The 25,301-nt window shown below is 44.8% G+C and overlaps 1 protein-coding gene across 1 annotated transcript; it reads right to left on the minus strand.

Moving 5' to 3' along the window:
* Positions 1-240: 240 nt before the first annotated feature.
* Positions 241-24,231, minus strand: fbxo32 (F-box protein 32). Its single transcript, XM_078539870.1, has 9 exons — positions 24,079-24,231; positions 19,111-19,223; positions 14,127-14,176; positions 13,593-13,685; positions 10,131-10,224; positions 6,444-6,628; positions 3,335-3,517; positions 3,083-3,226; positions 241-979 (listed from the first exon to the last, which is right to left on the minus strand). Exons 1-9 carry the CDS (start codon positions 24,189-24,191, stop codon positions 890-892), a joined length of 1,065 nt encoding a protein of 354 aa, XP_078395996.1. The 5' UTR covers positions 24,192-24,231; the 3' UTR covers positions 241-889.
* Positions 24,232-25,301: the final 1,070 nt, after the last annotated feature.

The raw sequence follows: 25,301 nt of genomic DNA on the forward strand, positions 1-25,301 counted from the left end.
AAATCTCACCCACCCCTCACAACCTCTCAATTGTTCAGCTTTCTCCTGCAAGGTCTGCGTCTCTATATATAATTCCCTCATCCCACAATGTCACAGCGTTGGGCATTTCTATCAGAAACTTTAACACTGTAAAGCACGGGAAGGTAACTGTCAATTCAGCACTAATCCCTACAGTCCAACATGTCTATAATATATAGTAAAAAAGTACAAAAACAGTCGAGGGAGAATAGCTGCGATGCCAACTATATGAAATTCTTACACCAGAACTGAGCACAACTCAAGCAGTTGCCCCTCCTGACCCCCACTGCCAATATTCAAATGGGACAGCTTTCCTGCAAATGTGTTCACATTATCCAGGGATGTCCCATACTAAGTAAAACATATGGGAAAGCAGGATATTGTCAATGTGTAACTCAGAGAAAGGAGCAGCGTCCCAAGCAGTAGAGATTAATAGAAACTAGTTCGAGTGTAAAATGGTGCCACCTCAAACGAGTAGCGATGAACTGCAAACTGGACTCTGTGTATCGCCCCTTTGACACATTTCGGTCCCATTTTGGGAGCAAGTATGTCAAGAGTCCCTATCACGTTCTACACCCTATTTGACAGCACAATCAAACTTTCTACCTCAGGTAAAAAAAAAAATTGCTTCAGCAACTTCCTGCTCCCAGCATCACCCTACGCGATATTTACAAACCATAGATCTTTTCTTTTACATTAAAAAAGAACAGACTTAATCCATCTCTATGTCAGCTTCGCTGTACAATGGGGAGTATAAATATTATTGTACATTATTTACACATTTAAAAGCAAAGTATATAAAGTCAGTAGCTCAGTTCTCGATTCCCGGCGGGATTCTCTTCCGCAGTGGGAGTTCTTGGAATCTTTGCGTTCAGAACTTGAAGAGACTGATGAAGTCAAGTGGTGAGACAGAAGTGTAAGAACCTTCTGGGTCATTGGCTGTGCAAGGATGATTTGTGTCCTAAAATTACAGAGAGAACCACTTTATAATATTTATAAATGAATGAAGTGGGCAATTAAAAAAATCCCAAGGATGGGAACATGGACAGACAATCACGTAACCAGTCTCGTGCTCGTACAGAAGTTGAATATTGCAGAAAAGAGACACGTTTTACTGAAGCTTTTCATCTTACACTCACCAGGACAAATGCAAGAATGCCAAATTTCAAACAAAACGTCTAAATTGTCACGATCGTTTGAAATTTGACATTCATGCATTTGTCCTGCTGCGTGTAAGATGAAAAGCCTCAGTGACATGTCTCTCTTTACAGTAATAACCACACAGCCCTTAAACTACCCTTCGGCTGAAGAGCTTCAACCTTTGACTTGGGTTTCCTCAAGGTGACAGCATACACTGTGCATTCTGCATCGACAGACCACTGCATTTCAACAGCAAGTTGATTAGGCCCAGTAACCTTAGCAACAATTGGAAATAAATTCATGCCTCTCTTGTACAGCCTTTCACAAACTTTACAGCCAATGAAATAATCCTGAAGTGTAGTTACTGTTGAAAAATCTAAGGAGGTGGAAATTCTGCATAATTTCTCCATAATTTCAACAGATACTTTGGAGAGACGGCACAAACTCCCAGGTATTCTACCCTGAAGGCATTTTTCTGCTGGTTTGGCAACATTTTAATCACATGACCATGGAGTTAATAGATACTAATCTTCGTTTTTCTTAAGTGATATTCTGCAGTGGATTTAGAAAGTGTTGAGAGGGATCGCCCTGAGAATTCGTGAGCTCATTGCGCTACTTGCAATGTCATAGCAGGGCTTCCCAAACCATGGTTTGCAAGTTCTCAGGCAGCAAATGGTGACTGTCGAGCGGACACTCTGGCAGGAATGTGAATTTCTCCCCCCACCCGCCCCCAAACAGTTCAATGGGACTGCTTTTCGATGCCCTGATTGGTTGTTCTTTCAGTGCCCTGATTGGCCATTCAATTCAGCGCTCCGAGTGGCTAATCAGGGGACCTCCTTGGACGTGCGCGTAATGGATGAGCTGCTTGGAAAGCCTACTGTGGCAAACGGCAGACAGTCCTGGGATCGGTGCCGAGGCTTATTTACACACGTGCGCATGATTCTTAGCTCCACGGCCCCTCAGTCTTCAAAACTATTGTGAACAAAAGCATTTGCCCCTGCTCAGCAACTCCCCACACCCCAACCCGGGCCCTCACTTTGGGGTGGCACCAATTTTCAAACATTAAAATGGGGGTGACGGTGGGAATAAGTTTGAGTAACACTGTTTATAGTATTTGGAAACATTTTGGGTTCTTTTACCAATCACCTTAAATCTGTGCCCTTTAGTTAGCGACCCCTCTCCAGCTAATCTAAACCCTCATGATCTTAAACACCTTTTTATAGCATCAGCTGGGGCTCAGTGGGCAGCAATCTCGTTTCTGAATCAGAAGGTTGTGGTTTAAGCCCCAGTCCTAAGGCTTGAGCACAAAATTAAGGCTGGCACTCCTATTGAGGTACTGAGGGACTGCCACACTGTCGGAGGTGCCGTCTTTCAGATGAGACGTTAAACCGAGGACCCCCTTCTTTCCAAGGTGGGCGCAAGAGGTTCTGGGGAACCATTTTAAAGAAGAGCAAGAGAATTCTCCCCAGTGTCCTGGCCAATATTTATCACTCAATCGACACTACAAAGACTGATGGACTGGTCATTATCACATTGTTGTTTGTGGGAGCTTTCTGTGCACAAATTGGCTGCCGCATTTCCTACATTACAACAGTGGCTACACTTCCACAGGCACTTCATTGGCTGTGAAGCACTTTAAGATGTTCTGAGATCGTTAAAGTTGCCATAGAAATGTGAGTCTTTCTTTTTCTGATTAGTAAGCCTTCTCAGACATTTTTAACTGAGGACAATCCCAACTTTTCCACGTAACTGTAATAATGTAATGTAATGGATCAAGTATGATCAGAATATGTGACTTTGAGTGACTGTGTAGTTGAATGATTCTATACCATGGGAATAAGTGGATCTGTTATTTTGAAGTTTGAGGGGATGACATTTTACCAGAAGGGTCAGACCCCAGGTGTTGACAAAGCCATCAGCGTACCTTCCAGAAGAGGATGTGACAGTGTCGGCAGAACTGCAGTGTGTCCCCATACTGTTCTTTCTTTGGGTAGCATCTCCCAAGCTTAAAGTACATCTTCTTCCAGTCCAAGTGGCCTTTCTCAGATAAAATGAGACGTTTGCGAATCTAGAATTGACAGAGCAGGGAAAAGGCTGAGCAGGTCTCTCTGAAGCATGCTGAAGCATTGTATTGGGTTTCAAACTGAAACCAGGTTTTTCCTCAAACGTTACATACCTGACGTTCTGTGAAGTGGTAGCGGCACAGTCTCTTCCAGAGAAGGCGGTCCTCGCTCAGCACTTGCAGAGTTGGAGACACCTGTCCCAGATTGACTATGTCTCTTCCATCAGACAACCTCTCCATGATGTTCAATTGCAGACACATTGGTAGGTCTGTGAGGGTCAGCCCTGTAGACAAAGGCTGCAAAACAACACAGGTTGAACATAAATTGTGCCTTAAGGATCTCAAGCATAGTATAATACAGGATCGCATCCTAACTCGCAACAAGTCCCGTTCAATCATCACCCCATGGTGCTCACTGGACCTACACTGGCTCCTGATCCAGCAACGCCTCAATCTTAAAATTCTCATCCTTGTTTCCAAATCCTTCCAAGGTCTCCTCACACCCTCTCCCCACCTCTAAAACCCCTTCCAGTCCCAAAGCCTTCCAAGATCTCTTGTGCTGTGATCTGGCTGCTTGATCATCCCTGATTTCCATCACTCCACCATTTGTGACTATATCTTCAGCAGTCATGGCCCTAAGCTCTGGAATTCCTTCCCACCACCCTCTCTCTCTCTCTTCCTTTCCAGGCGCTCCTTAAAACCTACCTCTCATGACCAAACTTTTTGTCACCTGTCCTAATATCTCCCAATGTGGCTCAGGGTGAAAGTTTAAAGGTGGTATAGAAATACAAATTGTTGTTATTATAAAATAAGGAACATTAATTACAAGGGAATTAATTTGCCAAACTTGTTCGACAGGCCTACAAGTATGGCAAGTGGAAATGACCAAATGGTTCAGAGGCTACAGTTGAAATAGGTTATTTTGACAGACTACAGCCTATAGAGCTGAGTGTCCTCAGTTGAGGGGCTGCAGCAGTCAATCAATTGCTTTAGGAAAGATCTGGTAATGTGGGAGCCCCTGCCTTGCTACGTCCATTGCTTTCATGGGGATTATTTTGAATTTTGCCTTGATGTATTCCATTCGAATTTGGAACGGAGGCCGGGATTTTCCGGCCCTGTCCCGGGCAGGACCCTGTCCCGGGCGAGGTGGCGCCCCAGCCAGAAGTCCATTGACTTGCGGGGGGACCACAAGATCCCAGCGGCGGGCAGGTGCGGAAAATCCCGCCCGGAGAATCGAGTTCATAGTCTTAAAGACCTTTATAAAATGCTGGTTTGGCCTCCACTGGAGCATTATGTTTAATTCTGGGCACCACACTTTAGGAAAGGTGCTGAAGGCCTTAGAGAGGGTGACAAAAAGACTTATGAGAATGGTTCCTGGGATGAGGGACGACAGTTAGGTAGATAAATTAGAGAAGCGGAGGAGAGAAAGCTGAAAGGAGATTTGACAGGGATGTTCAAAATCACGGGGGGGTGTAAGACAGAGTAGTTTGAGAGAAATTCTTCCCATTGGCGGAAGGGTCAGGAAACCAGAGGACGCTGATTTTACCAAAGGAGACTTAGCAACATAGGACTGAGGAGCAGGAGTAGGCCATTCGGCCCCTCAAGCCAGCTCAGCCATTTGATAAGATCATGGTTGACCTGGTGGTGGTTTCAGCTCCACTTTTCTGTCTTCCCCCCCGATATCCCTTAAAATGTCATTTTTAGGGGCAGATCATGCACTCCAGCTGCCGTAAATTCCACTAGCTGCCTTGGAAACCGTGTCCTGGGCGTCTGGATTACTAGTTTAGTGACATTTCCACTGCAGCACCGTCTCCTTCCTAAGACATGAGGAAAACCCTTTTCTTACGCAGGGAGTGGTTAGAATCTGGAATGCACTGCCCGAGAGTGCGGTGGAGGCAGGGTCAATCATAGTTTCCAAAAGGTATTCGAATGAACATCTGAAGAGAAAATGCTTGCAGGGCTACGGGCAAAGGGCAGGGGAGTGGGACGAGCTGTGGGATGGACACACGGAGCCAAATGGCCTCCTTCTGCTCTGTAACCATTTTATGATTCTATAGTCAATGTCACAGGATGTAGGGGATTCCCCCTTTGATTGTCAAAACAATAATGCTCTGAGGTACATTTCCATAGGTACAGCCATTTAAACAGTACTTCTAGGCTACCAATCGCCACAGGTTTGAAAATTAGAAATTAGTGTTGGCAGGATGGTGGAATGTGGAAGGCATCACACTCTCCCAATTACATCCACACGTGATATCCACACATGCTCATTCACCATGGGGAGTCAATGAAGAGCATTCAGGAATATTTTTCTCCCCTCTCTAGCTTAGTAAGTGGCCCTGCCATCAGTTCCTTCAGCACGGACTGGGGGTCACATCTGAGACTTTCCAATTCTGTCCACCGCACCGTGGGCGGGATTCTCCAGCCCCCACCCGCCTCCGGGATCGTGCACTCCTGCCAAAAGGGCACTGGACTTTTGGCTGCGGCGCTGAATCGCCCGCGGCGGGTCCTGTCACAACAGGGCCGGAAAATCCTGGCCCACGCGTTGCATTCCTTGCTGTGCCTCTTGGGGAAGTCGAGCGCAGAGGTCAAGGTACTTCACAAAATTTAACACTTATGGGTGAATGTGAGCAATTGGCTCTTGCCCTAGCAATTTCTGCCACGCTTCACTTGATAGCTGTGGCTCAGTAGGTGGCACTCTCACCCGTGCAGAAAATTGTGGGTTCAAGTCCCAGTCCAGGCCTTGAGCCAATAATCTAAGTTAACACTCCTCGTGTGGTACTGAGGGAGTGCTACGCTGTCAGAGGTGCTGCTTTTCACAGGAGATATTAAACTGGGGCCTTGTCAGGTGGACATAAAAGGTCCCACGACACTATTTTGAAGAGCAAGAGGGGCTCTCGCCCCCACCCTTAACCCAGTGTTCTGGCCACTACTTTAAACTCAAATCAACATCACTAAAACAGATTATCGGGTCATTATAACATTACTGTGCACAAATTAGCTGCCACGTTTGCTACATTACAATAGTGATTACACTTCAGGAAGTACTTCATTAATTGTAGAGCTCTTTGGTATGTCCTGAGGTCTTCAAAGGTGTTATATAAATGCAAGTCTTTCTTTATTACTATTTCAGTATAAATTGCAGATTCTGATCTAGGTCCAAATAGAAAAGGTATGCCTCTCTTATTGTATCTTGGAGTTGCTGGTTATGACTATCACTTACCCTGATGATATGAATATTATTCAGTTGCTGCTGCCAATGCATAATGACCTCCATTCTGTAGACCCAGGTGTTAATGTTTCCCACCAGTACACATTTGCCCACACCATTCACCAGCGCACAGAGGGTCGTGTAGAGACTATTCAGCAGCTCCTTAATTGGTCGAATATCCTGCTGGTCTTCAAGCACTGGGCAAAACAACAAAAAACAAACAAATACATGACCAACATTTTCTTTATATTAAAAATGGATGCACCAAAATAGTTTCACTGTAACCTGGTGGTGGTCGGTGGGGTGAGGGGATGTGGAATTTGTAGGGATGGAGGAGATTACAGAAATAGAAGTTTGAATAAATAATGCAACATTCCTTATGGCTGAATTCCAACAACAACTTGTATTTATATAGCACTTTCAGTGCAATAAAATGTCCCAAGGCGCTTTACAGGAGGATTATAAAACAAAATTTGACACTGAAAGAGACATTAGGGCAGGTGACCAAAAGCTTGGTTAAAGAGGTAGATCTTAAGGAGCATTTTTAAGGAGAAGAGGGAGGCAGAGAGTGTTAGCGAGGGAATCCCAGAGCTTAGGGCCCTGGCAGCTGAAGGCATGGCTGCCAAAGGTGGAATCTGAGGAGTGGGGGGCAGCAGTGTTGCCTAGACTAGCAGAGTGGTCTCCTCAGATCACCCCAGCAACCCTGCCCCCCACCCACTCCTCCTCAGGCCTACCCAGGCCATTCCACCCTGTCAGACTTCCCAGGACTCCCTCCCCACCCTCCCAGGTCTGCCTTCCCTCCCCGTCGGGTCTGCTAGATACCATCCCACCCCCACCCCCCTTCACCCCACGGGCCTGTGCCAGACCTGCCACCCTGGACCTGGGCCTGAGAGTGCAGCCCCCCCGCCCCCACCCACCCACCTGTCAAAGCCAGAGGGACAGGCGATGCTCAAGAGACCAGAATTAGAGGAGCGCAAAGATCTGGGAGGGTTCTGGGGCTGGAGGAGATTACAGAGATAGGGAGGGAGTGAGGAGGCCATAGCCATGGATTTGAAAACAAGGATGGGAATTTAAAAACGGAGGTGTTTGAAATTGGTTAGTCAGATTGTCATTTTGCCAAAAGTTTGGAGAACTTCAAGAAAAATTCACCCAGGCCAAATATTCAAGTATGTTAATTGCATCACCATGGGAGTGGTAAATAATGGGTCATTCCCACCCGATCGGTTCCCAGCAGGGTGACAGACCATCCGGATTTTCCAGGAATGTCCTGGAATTTGGCTTCCTATCCCCGAGTGTGAGCTTCCCGAGATGCCACTTGTCCCGGACTTGTCTCCTCTTGCCGCTGGTCAATCATTGTTGGTGTCTCCGGGTGCGCACTAGACTGCTGCGTATGGGCAGTCCAGAGCTGGATGGGATTGCGCACACGCTGACCCAACCATGAGGGAGCAGCAGCAGCACTACTGGCCGGCACTCTCCTTCTGGCTTTGACAGGTGAGTGGTTGGGGGAGTGAGGGGAAGGCGGCTGCACTCTCAGACCCAAGTCCAGGGTAGCAGGTCTGGCACAGGCCCGGGGTGGGGGGGGAGGGTATCTAGCAGACCCGACGAGGAGGGGATGGGTCCGGCAGGCCTGTCGGGGAGGGGTGGGGGCCGGGTGAGTCCTGGGAGGCCTGAGGAAGTTGAGTGGTCTGGGTAGGCCTGAGGAGGAGGGGGTAGGATTGGTGGGTTGGTGAAGCGATCAGAGCAGGCCATTCTGCCGGTCTAGACACCACTGCCTCACACCCCCCCCTCCCCCCGCCACCCCCACCCCAACTCCTCAGGTTCCGTCACCACCCACACCTCCACCAATCCCCCTCCCCGGCCTCCTCTGGTGAGGTGTTCCTTATTTCCCAACCCCTCCTAGAGTTGGTTCTAGGTTCTTCATGGGAATCACTGGTGGAATTTAAAATCACCTTCTCAGTCCTAAAGACTTCATGATTGGCATATAAATGCTGCAACCACCTGACATAAAACTTCTGAATACCACCAAAATAAAAGATTGGTTCTTAAAACTAACCATCCTCCCTCAAAATAACCTTTAGCATTTTGACTATCAAAGCACTCACTCACTTCATACTGAGCAGATACCAATGGCTCCGTTATCAATGCAGACTAAGCTACAGTCTGCTCTTTATCCCTATCTCTTGACAAGTGGATCAGCACAGAAGGACTTGCCAGAAGCGTTCACTGATTTCCTAATGCCTCCTTAATGAATTCTTAACTGTGCAAGGATATGAACATTTTCCAGTTGCTTCCCATCATTAGATTAGTGGGATTAAGGAACGTGACTATAAGAATGCTTGGAAGGTGTTTTGTCAATGCAGAACTCCTATACGCAGTGACCCGAGGAATTCTGATCCCCTGGTGGTTACAGAGCTGCAAAAGGTGTTACCTGTGTCAGATGCTGCAGAGGTAGAATTTACAGCGGTAGAATTTACAGCAAAGATCAAGTGAACAATCTCATCATTTTAATGAGTGTATTAATGGGGAATAACACCTTGGGATTGAATGACTCTATTACTGCTCAAGGAGACACCAGCCTAAAACGTGCCAAGAAGTGACTGAACACTAAGGAACTGTCGATGTGTTTGACTTTGAATATTATTTTAAAAATCATCTTTTTCAATTGATTACTATGCCAAAAAATGCATGATCGGATAGGATAGTATCTTCCCGACCCAATCTCAAGCTGGTAATGCAGGCAATATCGGTGAGACAACTGTTTAAGAAAGTCATATCATTCGAAGAAGGACCCCACACTTTATCAGACTGTAAACCTGAAATCACTCATGTGCTTCAATCCTGGAACACATGATACAGCATGGAAGGAGGCTATTCAGCCCATCATGCCCGTGCTGACTCTTTGAAAGAACTATCCAGTTAGTCTTACTCCACACAGCTCTTTCCCCATAACCCTGCAAATGTTTTCCTTTTCGCATATTTATCCAATTCCCTTTTGAAGGTTACGATTGAATCTGCTTCCACCGCCCTTTCAGGCAGCGCATTCCAGATCATTGCATTTAAAAAAAATAACTCTCCTCATCTCCCCCTCTGGTTCTTTATTCAATGATCTCTTCTCACCGTTTTAGTAGAATTCATTTGAGAAGATTAGTGCTTAGAAATATTTATTTCTCTGTAAATCTTGCCTTTTATTATCACAAAGCATTTAAAACAGAGAAATGGGCCATTTGGCCCAAATGGTCCTTGCCATTGTTCAGCTCCTCATCAAAACCCATCAGCATATCCTTCTATTCCTTTCTCCCATGTGTTTATCCAGTTTCCCCTTAAACAAATCCCTACTATTCACCTCAACCACTTCCTGTGGCAGCGAGTTCCACGTTCTCACCATTCACTGGGTAAAGAAGTTTCTCCTGATTTCCCGATTAGATTTATTAGTGATTATCTTTTACTTATGGCCTCTCCTTTTGGTCTCCCCACAATCGGAAACATCTTCTCTACATCTACGTCTATCAAGCCCATTTCATAATATGAAAGGCCTCGACGATTACTGGAGAAAAGAACCCCCACCCTGGTCAATCGTTCCTGATAGACACAACCTCTCAGTTCAGGCATCATTCTAGTAAATTCCTTTTCTGTGCCCTTGCCAGTGGCTCTCTATGCTTTAAACTGTGGAGATCAGTGCTGTTTGTGGTTACAGCTCACCTTTCTGTACAACTTTCTCCAGAATGTTCATGTAGTTTTTCTGGGCAATCCCACTGAGGGATGTGAGCTGGGATTTTGCAATGAGCTCCAGCAGCTGCAAATAGAAAACAATATTGGTGTCATTCTAGCACAACAGAACTATTCCTCCAGTCACTCAGCTGTTTCAGTGTGACAGCTTAGGCCACGGTAGCTCTATATTTACAGATATCCGTCCTATATCAAGAGCTCCGTGTGTAAAGATGTCAAAGTTTCTAGGTAGCAGGAAGTGGTAGGAGGGGCTGTTTAGTAAAGTTTAATATTATGAACTTTGGATGCTTATAACTCTTCAACATGAAGCAACATTTCACCGAAAATTAACTCGTCCTGTTTCTCAGTTCGAACTGGGCCAATGGAAAATGGAGCAAAGCCAAGATTCAAAATTCTTGGAGTAATCGAATTATTCCACAGTTTGTTGCTGAAAATGGTTAAACAATAGAAATAGGAAAACATGAATCTTGCTGAAAAGGGAGACACATGGCTGAAGATTTTCATCTTGCACTCATCAGGACAAATGCAAGAATACCAAATTTCAAACAATCACAACAATTTATATTACAGGAGAAAAGGGTGCCGATTGGTTGGCGAGTCAACTCCAAATGGCCAAGGCGTCGCCATGGAGAAAGCAACAGGGATTTGTAGGCTTCCTAAGCTCCCAGGTAATTCAAAAAGGTGCAAGGCAGCAAGTCTCTCTTCTCAGAAGTAGAAAACAGGAATTTCACATTAACAGACATGGACAGGCAGGGTGTGTCTTTAGGACGGTTGAGGTAATTAATGGTCAGCCTAGTACAGGGTACAACATTTTTCAAAAACCACCCTTCATGGTGGTGGGGGGGAGGCTGCAGCAAGGTTTCATATTATCTCCAAAGGGTCAGCCCTCCATTCCAGAGTACTTTACAGTGACAGTCACAAGATTGTGGCACAAATTCATTATCTGGTTCCTAGTGCACACAGAGGAGGAGGTGTAATGGAAGAAAGATCAGCAATCATTTTCCCCACTCAAGCTACATTGCTCCTTGTGTCACTCGAGTACAGAGCACCACTGATGGCAAAGGTTTGCTGTCTTTTAGCCTGTCTTTTGGCCCTTTTGTTTGGAGTGCAAAACACTAGGCAACCCGTATCGGGCAAGAGAGCTGGATCACTCCAGCGGTGTGGCAGGATAGGACAGGTAACCCTCAGGAGTGTTCATATCCAGAACAGGCAGAATCTACTCTCCTGTTCACTTACCTTGAGTCACACTTCAAGACATTGAAGAATCACCTTAAGCGCATAAGCCAGCCTGACGCTCCAGTACCATACCGAAGGAGTGCTGTAACTGCCAGAGATGCCATCTTTCAGATGAGACGTTAAACCAAGACTCATTCTGCCAGGTGAATGCAAAAGATGCCATGGCACTATTCTGAAGAGGAGCAGGGGAGCTATCCCCACTGCCCTGGACAATATTTATCCTTCAACCATTATCACACAAAAAAAAACTGGTCATTATCAGATTCTGTTTGTGGGAGCTTGCTGTGCACAAATTGACTGTCATGTTTCCTGCAATACAACAGGGACGATAATCCAAAAGCGCTTCATTGGCTATGATGTGCTTTGGGATGTCATGTGGTTGTGAAAGGTGCTATATAAATCCAAGTTCTTTCTTTAGAATCAAAATATAACCCCTTAACCTGAATGACACCACCAGCTCTGTTGCTCTTTCATAACCAGGATGGATCTGGAGACGAGTGAACTTTCAGTTTGCTGTCTAACCCTAAGCGGCACCTGTTGATGAGCGGAGTTAACGAGTCACAAGATACAGGCTGGAGATAGTGCGGGAGGGGGAAAAACATGGCAAGAATTCCAAACAGTTCCACTTCCATCAACACCTTTCAACCCACAGCAACAACACACTGGGATACTGTATCAGCTGCCGGCTTCGTCATTCAGCATGATGACTTGGCTTGTGATTGAAAGCCAGGGCTGCTATTGTAAAGTGTCCTGGTATGACTCTGGGTAATGGATCCCCACTTCAACTGGATAGTGACCAGCAAAAACAGATCAGTTTCAAGGGTTTGTGTATCATTAAGGGCTGCAAAACTCCCGACTGATACATAGCAAAAAAAAAAGAGACCATCCTTGCCTTCACCAAATGATTCAGCATTTCCTGGGATTACAGGCTGTTGGTTGATGGTGAAAAGGACCTTTTAGATACAACTGGCATTAACAGCACAGAAACAGCCCATTCCAAACATTTGGTCCATGCAGTCTTTATGCTCCACACAAGCCTCCTCCCACCTACTTCATCTCATCCCATCACCTTATCCTTCTGTTCCCATCTCTCTCATGTACATACTCAGCTTCCCCTACATGGATCTATGCTATTTGTCTCAACTTCTCCATGTGGTAGTGAGCTCCACATTCTCACTGAACCCTGGGTAAAGAAGTTTCTCCTCAATCCCCTGTTAGATTTATTAGTGACCATCTTATACTTATGGCCCCTGGTTCTGCTCTCCCCACAAGTGGAGACATCTTCTCTACACCTACCCTATCAAACCCCTTTCATAATTTTAAAGATCTCTAACAAGTCACCCCTGGAGAAAAGAGCCACATCCCTTTCAGTCGTCCTTGTTAAAGGTATAACTTTAAATTAGACATTCATCAGCAAAGGCATTGAAGAAATCTGAATCCCGCCAGTTAGGGATTCAGAAAGCACACTGACGTATTCGCCTATTGAACGCTGCTGGACAAAGGCAATTTCCGCTGTTGCCTTGTGTTACACTTCAAAAGGCGATTCAATTTCAGATCAGTACAATTTCCATCAGATGGAATTACTTCTCCAGTCTGTACAACGAAGGACTCATTGTAGCCGCGAGTGGTCCTTGTGATGGTGTAAAATTGCAAATTAATAATAGATGAGGTGGAAATAAAACAAAAATAAAAGGAAGACTTGCATTTATTTAGCACCTTTCATGACCGGTCATGAAAGTGCAGTACAGCCAATGAAGTACTTTTGAAATGTTGTCACTGTTACAAAATGGGAAATGTGGCAGCCAATTTGCACACAGCAAGCTCCTACAAACAGGAACGTGATAATGACCAGACTATCTGTTTTAGTGATGTTGATTGAGGAATAAATATTGGTCGGAACCCTGCTCTTCTTTGAAATAGTGCCATGGGATCTTGTACATCCACTTGAGAAGGGCAGACACGACCTCTGTTTAATGTCTCATCCAAAAGACAGCACCTCCGGCAGTGCAGCATCCCCTTGGCACTGCGCCGGAATGTCAGCCTTCATTTTTGAGCTCAAGTGCGACAGTGAGGACTCAAACCCACAACCTTCTGACTCAGAGGAAAGAATGCTTCCCATTGAGACATGGCTGAAATAACCTATCAAAGTAAAACATCCAGCTGAAACTCAACTACAATAGAACTGTAAAGACCACCTACCCTCACAACATAGTTAAATCGTCTGGCATCAAGAATTGCAATGGAAAAGTCTAAACGGTTAAAAGCTTCACCCAAGGTGCAATATCCATGGCGCTGGAAGAGAAGGAAGAGATTATCAATATTGTTAGTAGAGATCTGATTAATGCAGAATTGGTGAATACACTGCTGTTTATGGTGGCGACATAGTGGTATTGTCACTAAACTAGTATTCCAGAAACCAAGGGTAATGCTCTGGGGATCCGGATTCGAATCGAATCCCACCATTTTGAATTAAATAAAAATCTGGAATTAAAAGCCTGACGATGACCACAAAACCATTGTCGATTGTCATAAAAACCCATCTGATTCACTAATGTCCTTTAGGGAAGGAAATCTGCTGTCCTTACCTGGTCTGGCCTACATGTGACTTCAGACCCACAGCAACGTGGTTGACCCTGAACATGGGCATTAAGGATGGGCAATAAATGCTGGCCTAGCCAGCGACACCCACATCAAATGAATGAATAAATATCAAAGCAACCCAGTACTGCTCACCTCCTTGGTGCTTCCTTTGTGAACAGAAATCCAAGTCTCTTGGTGGAAATCTGAGGGTAAAGGTGAAAATAATAGTCATTATTTGTTGAATAGCCTAAGCAAATGCGCAATAGTCCCAATTGATTTTAAAGCAACAAATATCTGAACATTTGTTCCCAGTAACTGTTAAATGTTGCAGTGTGACTTTACATCATTATGTACAAGCTCCAGCTGACTCTGCCTCATTTTAATTAACATTTATTGTGTAGCTCTGTACAAATTCACTCGACAATGCTAAATCTTTCAAGGCACGGGTTTCAGTGGGCTGAGTGGCCCGCTTTTGCCGTCAACTTTTTATTTTACAATGTTTCAGTTTATCAAGCCCATTTCCTCCAGACAATGCACAACACCCAACACCCTGCCAGACCCCCCTCCCGCATTCCATCCAAACAATTCATTTTTTGACGGCGGTGACTGACCACAAGTAAACCCTCAAAGATGGCAAAGCTTAACCAATCACAAAGAATAAAAGGAAGCCCTTCAGCCCATCTTGCCTGTGCCAGCTCTTTGATGAAGCTATCCAACTATTCCCACAACCTTCTTCACTCCTCTCCCCCAGAGACTTGTACAACTCCAAAATATTAAACTTTGCAGAGATGTGCAAATGATATAATTTGGTAGGAAGAATGAGGAAATAGAGAGTGCATTTCTAAAAGGGGGTAAAGGAACAGAGAGACCCAGGATATATGTACATAAATTGTTGAAGATACAGGACAGCTTGTGAAAGCGGTTAAAAAGGCACAAGGGATCCTCGACTTTATTACTAGAGGCAAAGAGTACAAAAGCAAGGAAGTTGTGATGAACCTTCATAAGACACGGGTTCAACTTCAACTGAAGTATTGTGTCCAGTTCTTGGCACTGCACTTTGAAAAAGGATGCAAAGGCTTTGGATAGGGTGTAGAAAAGATTCACAAGAGTGGTTCCAGGGATAAGGAACTTCAGTTACGTGGACTGATTGGAGAAGCTGGGGCTGTTCTCCCTGGAGAAGAGGAGGTTGGGAGGAGATTTGAAAACAGTGTTCAAAATCATGAGGGGTCTGGACAGAGTAGATAGGGAGAAATTGTTCCCGTTGGTGGAAGGGTCGGGAACCTGAGGACACTGATATAAGGTAATTGGGAAAAGAATCAAAGGCGACAAGAGGAAAGACTTTTTTTTTAAAAAAACGCAGCGAGTAGTTAGGATCTGGTATAGGGAGGTGGTGGTGGTGTAGTGGTATTGTCACCGGACCAGTAATCCGGAAATCCAGGGGGAATGCTCTAGGGACCCAGGTTCGAATCCCACCACGGTAGATGGTGGAATTTGAATCCAATAAAAATCTGGAATTAAAAGTCTAATGATGACCGTGAAACCATTGCCGATTGTTGTAAAAACCCATCCCATTAGAGAAGGAAATCTGCCGTCCTTACCTGGTCTGGCCTACATGTGACTCCAGACCCACTCTTAAATGCCCTCTGAACAAGGGCAATTGGGGTTGGGCAATAAATGCTGGCCGAGCCAGCAATGCCCACATCCCATGAATGAATAAAAAAAGTGCACTGCGTGTGTGTGTGTGTGTGTGTGGAGGAGGAAGATTCAATCATAGCTTCCAAAAGGGAATTGGATAAGCATTTGAAAGGAAAGCTTTGCGGGGCTAGAGGGAAAGGATGGGGGAGTGGGACTAGGTGAGTTGCCCTTGCAGGGAACCATGGCTTGGCTCAATGGGCTGAATGGCCTCCTGTGCCGCAACCATTTCATGATTCCAAAACAGCAAGTACAACCCATCAATGCAACGCTGACCAACTGGATTCCTCAGGTGGCTCATCCTATCACAACAATGTATGAATTATTGCATATTCGATCAACTATATCCAATCTTCAATCCCCTTGTACATATTTATTCATCTTTCCTTTGAAATAGTTATTCAGCAAAGCAGTAGCTGTATTTGCTGGGAGTTTATATCACACGTCTGCTCGGCTGCACAGAAGGGAACATTCTGCTATCACTTGGGATTTATAGACTATAATACAAAACAATTTAATCTTTAAAAAAGTCAACATTCATAGTCCCATTCCTTACACCGCAGCCTGAAAAAAAAAAATGAATCAAATATTTTAGCATATAAGGCTATGCATGGTTGGTAGGCGAATCAGCTTAAGATTTCATGGGTCAGATTAACCCAGGCCAGAAAAACACATAAACAAGCTTTAAGACAAAATGGCCCTTAAATCAAAAATTGTAGTATGATATGGCACAGAACAAGGCCATTCAGGCCACTGTGCCTGTGCCAGCCCTTTGAAACTAAGGGCCCTGACCAGAAACCCCTTCAAACCATCTACCTTTGGTACGTTCAAAGATTTACATGGATAATACCAGAACTCAGAGGTTATAACTATCAGGAAAATTCGAACAGGCTTTTTTTCTGGAAAAGTGAAGGCTAAGAGATGACCTGTTAGAGGCCTTTAAAATTTTAAAGGGGATTGATAGGGTAGACATAGGGAAGATGTTTCCACTTGCAGTGGAGACCAGAACTAAGTGCCATAAATATAAGATTATAAGATAGTCACAAATAAATCCAATTGGGAATTCAGGAGGAACTTCTTTACCCAGAGAGAGTGGTGAGAATGTGGAACTTGCAACCACAGGGAGTAATTGAGATAAATAGCATAGATACATTTAAGGGGAAACTAGATAATTACATGAGGGAGAAAGGAAGAGGATATGCTGATAGGGTGAGACCAGAGGGGTGGGGAGGAGGCTCGTGTGGAATATAAACACCAGTCTGGACCTGTTGGGCTGAATGGCCTGTTTTTGTGCTGTACATGCCACGTATGGCCTTGATATTAAAAATGCCACATCAGGAATATCCTTAGAGTTTCTAGGGTGTAAATGTGTGCAATCCCCATTTACACACAATCAGAGTTCTCACTGCAATTCTGGTTAAGTAACGGTGGTGGTAGAGTGGGAGTAACTCTGAGGAGGTTCCAGGCCTATGACCCAAAAGGCAGTGGCAGGCCTGATAAACGAGACACTTAAACCCCCTGACAGCAACCTGTTTATCTTCTCCCTCCCCCAACACTGAACATGACAGCAGCAATCTTATCTCAGGGTAGCCAAGACAGAACAACACTGACATAATCCCATCAGCCTAATCTCTCAGGAGATTTGAAACGTTTTTAGAATCAGTACTGCTTCCCCAGGACAGCTCCATATCCATCCCCTACTGTCCACCTGCTGGGAGGTAAAGAAAACTTTAACAAAACATATTTCACATGACAATTCCCCAGTGAAAATAGCAAAGAAAGAACTTGCATTTATGTAGCACCTTTCAGGACTTCACTTTATGCTTTACAGCCAATGAAATATTTTTTGAATTGTAGAACTGCTGTAATCTATGGAAATGTGGCAGCAAATTTGCACACAGCAAGCTCTCACAAACAGCAATGGGATAATGACCAGGTAATTTACTTTTGTGACATTGGTTGGGGAATAAACATTGACCAGGGCACTGCAAAGAACTCCCCTGCTCTTCTCGGAAACAGTCCCATGGAACCTGAGAGGGCACAGAGGGTCTCAGTTTAATGTCTCAGCCAAAAGATGGGCATCTCTGACAGTGCGACATTCCCTCAGGACTGCACTGGAGTGCCAGCCAAGACTTTGTGCTCAAGTCTCTGGAGTGGAACTCGAACCCACAACCTTCTGTCTCAGGGCCTCGTGTCCGACTCAGACAGAAGCCTGTGGGAATAGGTAAATCAGATGGTCCAATTCCAGTTGTAGGACTCCGCTGCAGATTTGGTGTTCCACTCAGCGCTGGACTGCCAAACCTGTGGCCCTGAAAGGGAGGTCTCTCCAAATGGGGAATGAAAATGCTTCTGGCACTGATTGTCATGGGGTCAAGAGCAGTCATTTAACGAAAAGGTCACAAGAACACAAGAATTAGGAGCAGGAGTAGGCCATTCGGCCCTTCAAGCCAATGCCACCATTTGATAAGATCATGGTTAATCGGAATGTGGCCTCAACGCCACTTTCCTGTCTGTCCCCCATAACCCTTGACTCCCTTGTCAATAAAAATCTGTCTAGCTCAGTCTTGAATGTATTCAATGACCCAGCCTCCACCACTTTCTGAGGAAGAAATTCCACAGACTAACATTCCTCAGGGAAAAAAAATTCCTCCTCATCTGAGTCTTAAATCAGACACCCCTAATTTTTAAACTGTGTCTCCTAGCTCTTGACTCCACCACAGGAGGAAACATCCTCGTAGCATCCACCCTGTCAAGTTCCCTCAGGATCTTATATGTTTCAATAAGACAAGCAACAGAGGGGACAACACTGGTTCAGTTTGCTTGTTCTGTATCTTCACACCCTTTTCCTTGGAGGATAGTGTAGGAGGATTTGATTGACAACCTGAAGGGCCATATCATGAACACTCATTCCTTCACCATCAAATCCTGGAATGGGATTTGAACCTAGGGCCTCCCAACTCAGAGGCAGGAGTGCCACCAACTGAGCCATAACACCTCTGCTGATGTGATGGCTTGAGGTGATATTTTGGTGGGCAAATCTGGATAGTTAATTGGCCATTATCACATTGCTGTTTATAAATTGGCAGGCACATTTCCTATGTTATGCGAGCAACCACACTTTAAAATACTTCACTGGTTGCAAAGCACTTTGATATGTCCTGAGGTGTGTAAATGCAAGTTCCTTCTTCTTCAAACTGAAAAACCTAACAAAAAAGAATCCTATTAATGTGCTCAATTCTTCTCTAATGGAGGAGGATAAGCATTGCAGGCAACTCTTTCCCTACTACCACTGCCATTATGGGAGATTCCAGTGGGTAGAACATTACCCAAAGAGAAAACTACACCACATTCTCAAAGGATGGGTTTGGAGGATAAAAGTTATGCTTTAAAGAGATCATTAATTTTTAACATTTTGAAGTGTACTCAAAGACAGACGAAAACTTACATTGAATCTTCGTATTGTTATTCAAGAGGTCCTTCTTTCTCTTCTTTGTCATCACGTCATAGCCAACGCTGTTCAAAAAGTTCTCCTTATTAAACTCCTCTTCATCACAGAAACTATGTAAAGACAAAGGTCACACATGAACTGAACTGTAAGATAGCACAAAACATGACTCATTAAAATCAAGAGGAAATGTGTTTTGCTTCTGGTCATGGTGAGGAAATAAAAAACCATCAATATGTTTTTATTTCTCATTGCTCTGTGGGGGAGGAAGGGTGCACAAGATACAAAAACCACAGCCTGATTTCTCCAGTTCTGAACAAGAGTGTGCAGAGAAGCTTGATCGGGGCACGGAACGGGAGATTCTGGACACGTCTCACAAACTGCTTAAGCTACAGATATACAATTGCAGAGAACTGCATAGAATTCGCTGCCCAGAAACAGGGCATCTGACCTAACCTAGTGTTGCCAGCCCTCCAGTAATTGAAGATAAGTCTCCAGGACAACCCAGGAGAGAAATCAGAGGGACATCAGAGAGGGAGAGAGGGAAAAATCAAAATTCTTTTTTCTTTGAACACTTCTTGGTTCCAAAAATATTGGAGATGACAGAAAAGTCTGTTTGACTTGACAATCGAAATTAACTAATCAGATAATGTAAAGTCTTTTCGTTTTCCAATAGGCCTGGGGAAGGAGCAGGGGTTTGAATAATAAACAGGTTGGACGACCACCAAAATGTATAGGGGTGGGGTAGTTAGAGGCAGGAGGGCATGTGTCGAAACCTCCAAGAATGTGTCTAGAGTTGCACTGCCCACCCAACCCTATACTGATATTTATGCGGCATATGAGCCTTATCTTGCTCAGGTAGCAACACTAGACTTTGCTCCAACTAATATAAACCCTTTCAAACCAGTTAACTACTAATCCATGCCACTTAATAATTGTAAAAGGCATTGAATGTCAGCTCCGTGGATTCAATTTGGGATCAACCTTTTCTCTAACCAACTCCATTTCAGAGTTGGTTTCAATAAAGGTGAATTTTCTTTTACTACTGTCTCAATTTCCACCAGATTTCCAAGCTCTTTGTGTGCTGATGAATTAACTTTTGTTTCGACAAGTCTTTGTTCCTACAAGTTAAACCCTTTGTTACTTCAGAATCTGATACACAAATATAAGAGGATGAAATTTCACACTGGCGCATTCTATAGATTGGAACAAATTGTTCTGTGAAATGACGGAGGTTAAAATGAAGAGGGTTCTGTAGTCACGCAAAACACGTGACAGAAAGGAATAGAAGGATGTGCTGATAGGGTGAGATGAAGGGGAGTGGGAGGAGACTCGTGTGAAGCATAAACACCAGCAGAACCAGTTTCAACTCTTGAAAACATTTGTTGCTCTGACTAGAAGAAGAATTACATGGCCTTATTGTTTGAATAATCTTTAGCACTTTTTGTTTTTAAAGGTTATTATTATTGTGGGGGTGGGGGTGGGTGGGGAGTACAAGATTCTGAACAGACATGTCAATCTGTAGCCACAAGTCACCACCACTCAGCAGGAAAAGCTGGTTCTGAACAGCCAACCACATGCAAGTTATTTATAACATTGATCCGCGGCTTGACTTAGACAGTCCCATGTCTGTAGAATGAGCTCAATAGGATTTGAAAAACAAACATCACCCTGCAGAACAGAGAATGCAATAAAACTGCACACACAGGTCCTCCTGGCTCCAGCCAACTCTTTCCATTCTATACTTATCCAGAGTAACTAGCTGGAGGCTGCTGCAAAAGACATTTGAAAGATGTTACCCAGCAGCCTGTAAACTGGCTTCCTGGCAGTCAGCCAGCCAACGACGAGGAATGCAAAAGAGACTGGCATACAGTGGGTCTGTGAAGGGAGCGGGGGAGGGGGGGTGGGGGTGAGAGGGGAAATGAAACAAACTGAAAGGAAGCAACTGCTTTCAAAGAGCGATTTGATGTCCTATCAGTCCTCGTCTGACAATGTGAATCGTGTCACTCATTATAAAAACTGTGGTATTCCCTCGCCTTAGGAACAGGAGGCCATTCAGCCCCTCGAGCCTGTTCCATCATTCAATCAGATCATGGCTGACCTGTATCTTAACTCCATCTAGCCATCTGGGTTCCATAACCCTTGACACCCTTATCCTAAGAAAGATCTATCAATCTCAGGTTTGGTGTTTTCACTTGACCCGCAGCCTTAATAGCTTTTTGGAGGGAGAGGGTTACAGATTTCAACTACCCTTCGTGTGAAGATGTGCTTCTTGACATCACCCCTGGACGGCCTGGCACAAATTTTAAAGTCCCCCCCCACCTCCACTGCCATGAATTACCCCCTCCCCGCACCCCCAAAAACCCTTCCCAAGAACATTTATATTTGCAGTATCATTGCCCAGCATGCAATGCATCAAAGTAAATGTGCTTCCTCTGTAAATTTATGATATGCTTGCCAAAGAAAAAAGCGGGGAAAAATTAATCATCTTGAGAAAATATTTTAATGTTTTGGCACGATACAAAGTGAGAGGTTTCCACCCCATTCCTCTAATCCTTGCTCACCATTGAGGCAGGAGTGGACTCCAGCATGTTCTGTAAACAGTGCTTGTATTTGATGATTTTTATCATGACAAATATAAAATCTTAACAATTCAGAAATCTTTGGAAAAGCCAAAAAAGCGACCATATTTCAAAAGTAATATTTTAGAAACTCTTTTGAATCAACCTTAAAGGACATCTTGTAGTGTTATACTGTATATGTTCTTGGGAATGTGAGCATTGCTGGCTAGGCCAGCATTTATTGTCCATCCCTAATTGCCCTTGAGAAGGTGGTGGTGAGCTGCCTTCTTGAACCGCTGCAGTCCCTGTGGTGTAGGTACACGCACAGCGCTGTTAGGGAGGGCATTCCAAGATTTTGACCCAGTGACAGTGAAGAAACGGCGATATATTTCCAAGTCAGGATGGTGAGTGGTTTGGAGGGGAACCTCATGTGTCTGCTGCCCTTGTCCTTCGAGGTGGTAGAGGTCACGGGTTTGGAAGGTGCTGTCGAAGGAGCCTTGGGGAATTGCTGTGGTGCAAATTGTAGATGGTACACACACTGCTGCCCCTGTGCGTCAGCCATGGCAGGAATCGATGTTTAAGTTGATGGACGTGTCAAAGATTTAGCACTGGCTGTTATGGTTCTATATCCCTCCAAGATATCTGCACTCCTCTAACCCTGGCTACTTGTGCATCCTTGATTTACATTGCCCAACTTCTGGGGATGGTGCCTTTAACCCCGAGCCCTGAGCTCTAGAATTTCCCTCCTATGCCTCTCCACTTCTCGCTCCTTAAAACCTACCCCTTTTGACCAAGCTCTCAGTCACTTGTCCTAATATCTCCTTTTATGCCTCGGTGCTCATATTTCGTTTGACAACACTCCTGTGAAGCAGCTTTGGGGTGTTTTTATGACATTAAAAGTGCTATACAAATGCAAGTTGTTGTTGTTGGGGCTGACTTTTTTTTTGTGCAAACCAAGAAGATTCCAGATCTGATTGTTGGTACCTGTCCGGGCAGTGCTTCGAGTGTCCTCATCCCTGACTTGTGATCACTGTCAGGAGTGAGAACGTGTCTGGACATGGATCCGACTCGCCCGGAAAATGCCACCCACGTCGGGAAGAGGCTGCTGACACTGGCCATCTGAGCTCATGCTGGCTCAGCGCCCAACATCAGCTGTCTGACAACTCCTCTTTCCCCTCCACCAAAGAACCTACGCTACCCCAGTAAATCCAACTTACTCCCAGAAACCCAGAATGACCAAAGGAAAAAAAAAGAAAAGATATATCCGCCAGAACTGCTGTCACTCAACTATCCTGGCAGCTCATCGACATGGGTCTTGTAAAGATCAGGTATCGTCAGGTCACCAGGCAAGCGGAGGGAACATAACCGGTTACCCAATTGATAGACAAGAGTTGCTTGTTTGAATCCTAGACAAGAAGAGTGCAGCAAACAGAAGTACGTTGTCCTTCATCAACACTTTCAGCATGTTTCCCAGCAAACTCAAACAGAGGTGAATTTATGATGTAGTGTGATCACTTAAAAAAAAAAATACCCAGAGGCTTCAAGTAAATAAATCAAAAAGGTGCTGAGTTTTCACAGGAATATTTTTTTCAAAAACTTTTCCACCCCTGATTGTTGTTTGGTCTGTAACAGTGTCCAGTTTACATGGAACGCTGTCACTGGTCTCTGTTTGGTTTATCCAGCTGTTCAACTGTGACAGTTTGGTTTTTTTTATTTTAAATGATGCTCTCGCTGCCCTTTCTGACCCAAACCACAATCTCAATACAACAGGAATCTGGCCTTCAAACGTCATCTCTCCAGTGCCAAGGAGGGGGGGAAAAAGAAAAAAAAAGAAACCCTAATCTGTTGCCACATTCTTCCAGGATCCTTTAAAGAGGACACAGGAACATAATGTCCAGTCCCATTTTCGCCGAAGGACAGACACTCTGTTGAGCCCATAATTAGAAACCCCCAGTAAAAACGACACACTGTGTTTGTTACTTTCCATCACAAGATTTGGAGACTCCTGCTTTGCGCGTTTACTGTCAAGAGAGATGCCACTCCTGTTGCCATTAACACATAGTCCTGCTCCCCTTGGCGACAGGACCAACTTTCTTTCGCCCGCCCCGTTTCCTGACGCTGCTTCCAACACCTTTTCAGCTTAAAACTAGTTCTTCCGCCCGTTTTAGCTTCGACATTTCAGTTCCCATTCTAGCCCAGGGTTAACTCCCCGGCCTCCTTTCCCACTCTACAGGCGGTGGGGGTGAAATTCCAAGCTAGCGTTCAATATCTCAAGCCTCGTTTAAATGACAACGGAATTTCTTTCTTTTTAAAAAAAATAAAAAATGTTTTAAAAAAAAAAATAAGAAAGAGGGAAGATACAAAAAAAAAAGATACAAAAAAAAAAGATACAGAAAGGGGGACTGACCTGTTCAGCGGCGTTACATTATTATTCGTTTCATCGTTGGATCTTTTCCAGCCGTTGTCAGTCTTGATCCAACTCTGTCCGGGAGACCTCCAGTCCTGACCCAAAAACGGCATCTTCACAACAAGGAACAAAGTTCTGCTGCTGCTGTCTTGTTGAGAATAAAGTAGCGATAGCGTCACTTTCAGAACTTTAGTCCCCACCTCAGGTGCTGTTGCAGACAGGGGTGGGTGGGTGGGAAAGGAGGGTAAAAGAGTTATTTAATTCACTCCTTTGAGCCGAGATGCTCTTGTTTTGTTTTTTTTTTAAAAGCAGAGATGCTAAGCGTGCATCCTCCGATGTTCTGCTGCAAAAATTGCTCTCTCTCTCCACTTTTATTCACCCCCCCCACTCCCCTTTCGCTCTGGATCCCTCTCGCCTTGTAGTTCTGTGTGTTTACGTGGTTCCTTCGCTCTCTCTCCCTCCCTCTCCTTGTCTCTTTGGGAGCTGCAAAGTTGCTCCAGGCTCTGCTATTTATCCAGCCTCTTTGTTGCCGGAAGAGAGCATTGCACCGCCTCTCTTCCCCCCTCCCCCCACCCCAACTTTCCAGGTCAAGTTGCACAGTGCAATCCCAGATCATGCCGCTCGTTCACATGACACATTGTTTTTCCCCACCCCCCTGTTCGGCCTCTGGAACAGCGTGATTCGATGCAGTTTGCACAACATCTGTGTCTGTGTGTGTGTTATGGGCAACATATACAATATCATAAGCTCCCACACAAATCCATTCCCCCCCCCCTCCTCTGGTAGCTCTGCGATGTAGCTCACCCCACCTCCTTATGCAGATCTAGTTTTACTTTATTTTTTGTTTCCACGAACTTGTTATTGCTTGGGGAGAGGTCAGCCTGTGCACGGGACTCACAAACATGTTCCACCAGCTCCGCTTCAAGCCGAATCCCCAAGTTGACAGGAGTTTGCGACGCAGCGAGTGTCATCTGCGCAAGAAAATGTTGGAGCTGTTGAGTAAATAAAATCGAACGCCCTTTGAGGCTGAATTGCCGCAAACTTGCGTTAACGTAGCGCCTTTAACGCGATAAAATCGTCCCAAGGGGCATGAGAATGCAAAATTTGACAGGCGTAAGGAAACATTAGGGGACACTTGACCCAAAGCTTGGTCCAAGAGGTGGATTTTAAGGAGGGGAGGCGGAGAGATTTAGCAGGAAATTCCAGAGCTTAGGGTCTGGAGG

This window comes from Cetorhinus maximus, chromosome 4, assembly GCF_964194155.1.
Source record: "Cetorhinus maximus chromosome 4, sCetMax3.hap1.1, whole genome shotgun sequence".
NCBI classification, from domain to species: Eukaryota; Metazoa; Chordata; class Chondrichthyes; order Lamniformes; family Cetorhinidae; genus Cetorhinus; species Cetorhinus maximus.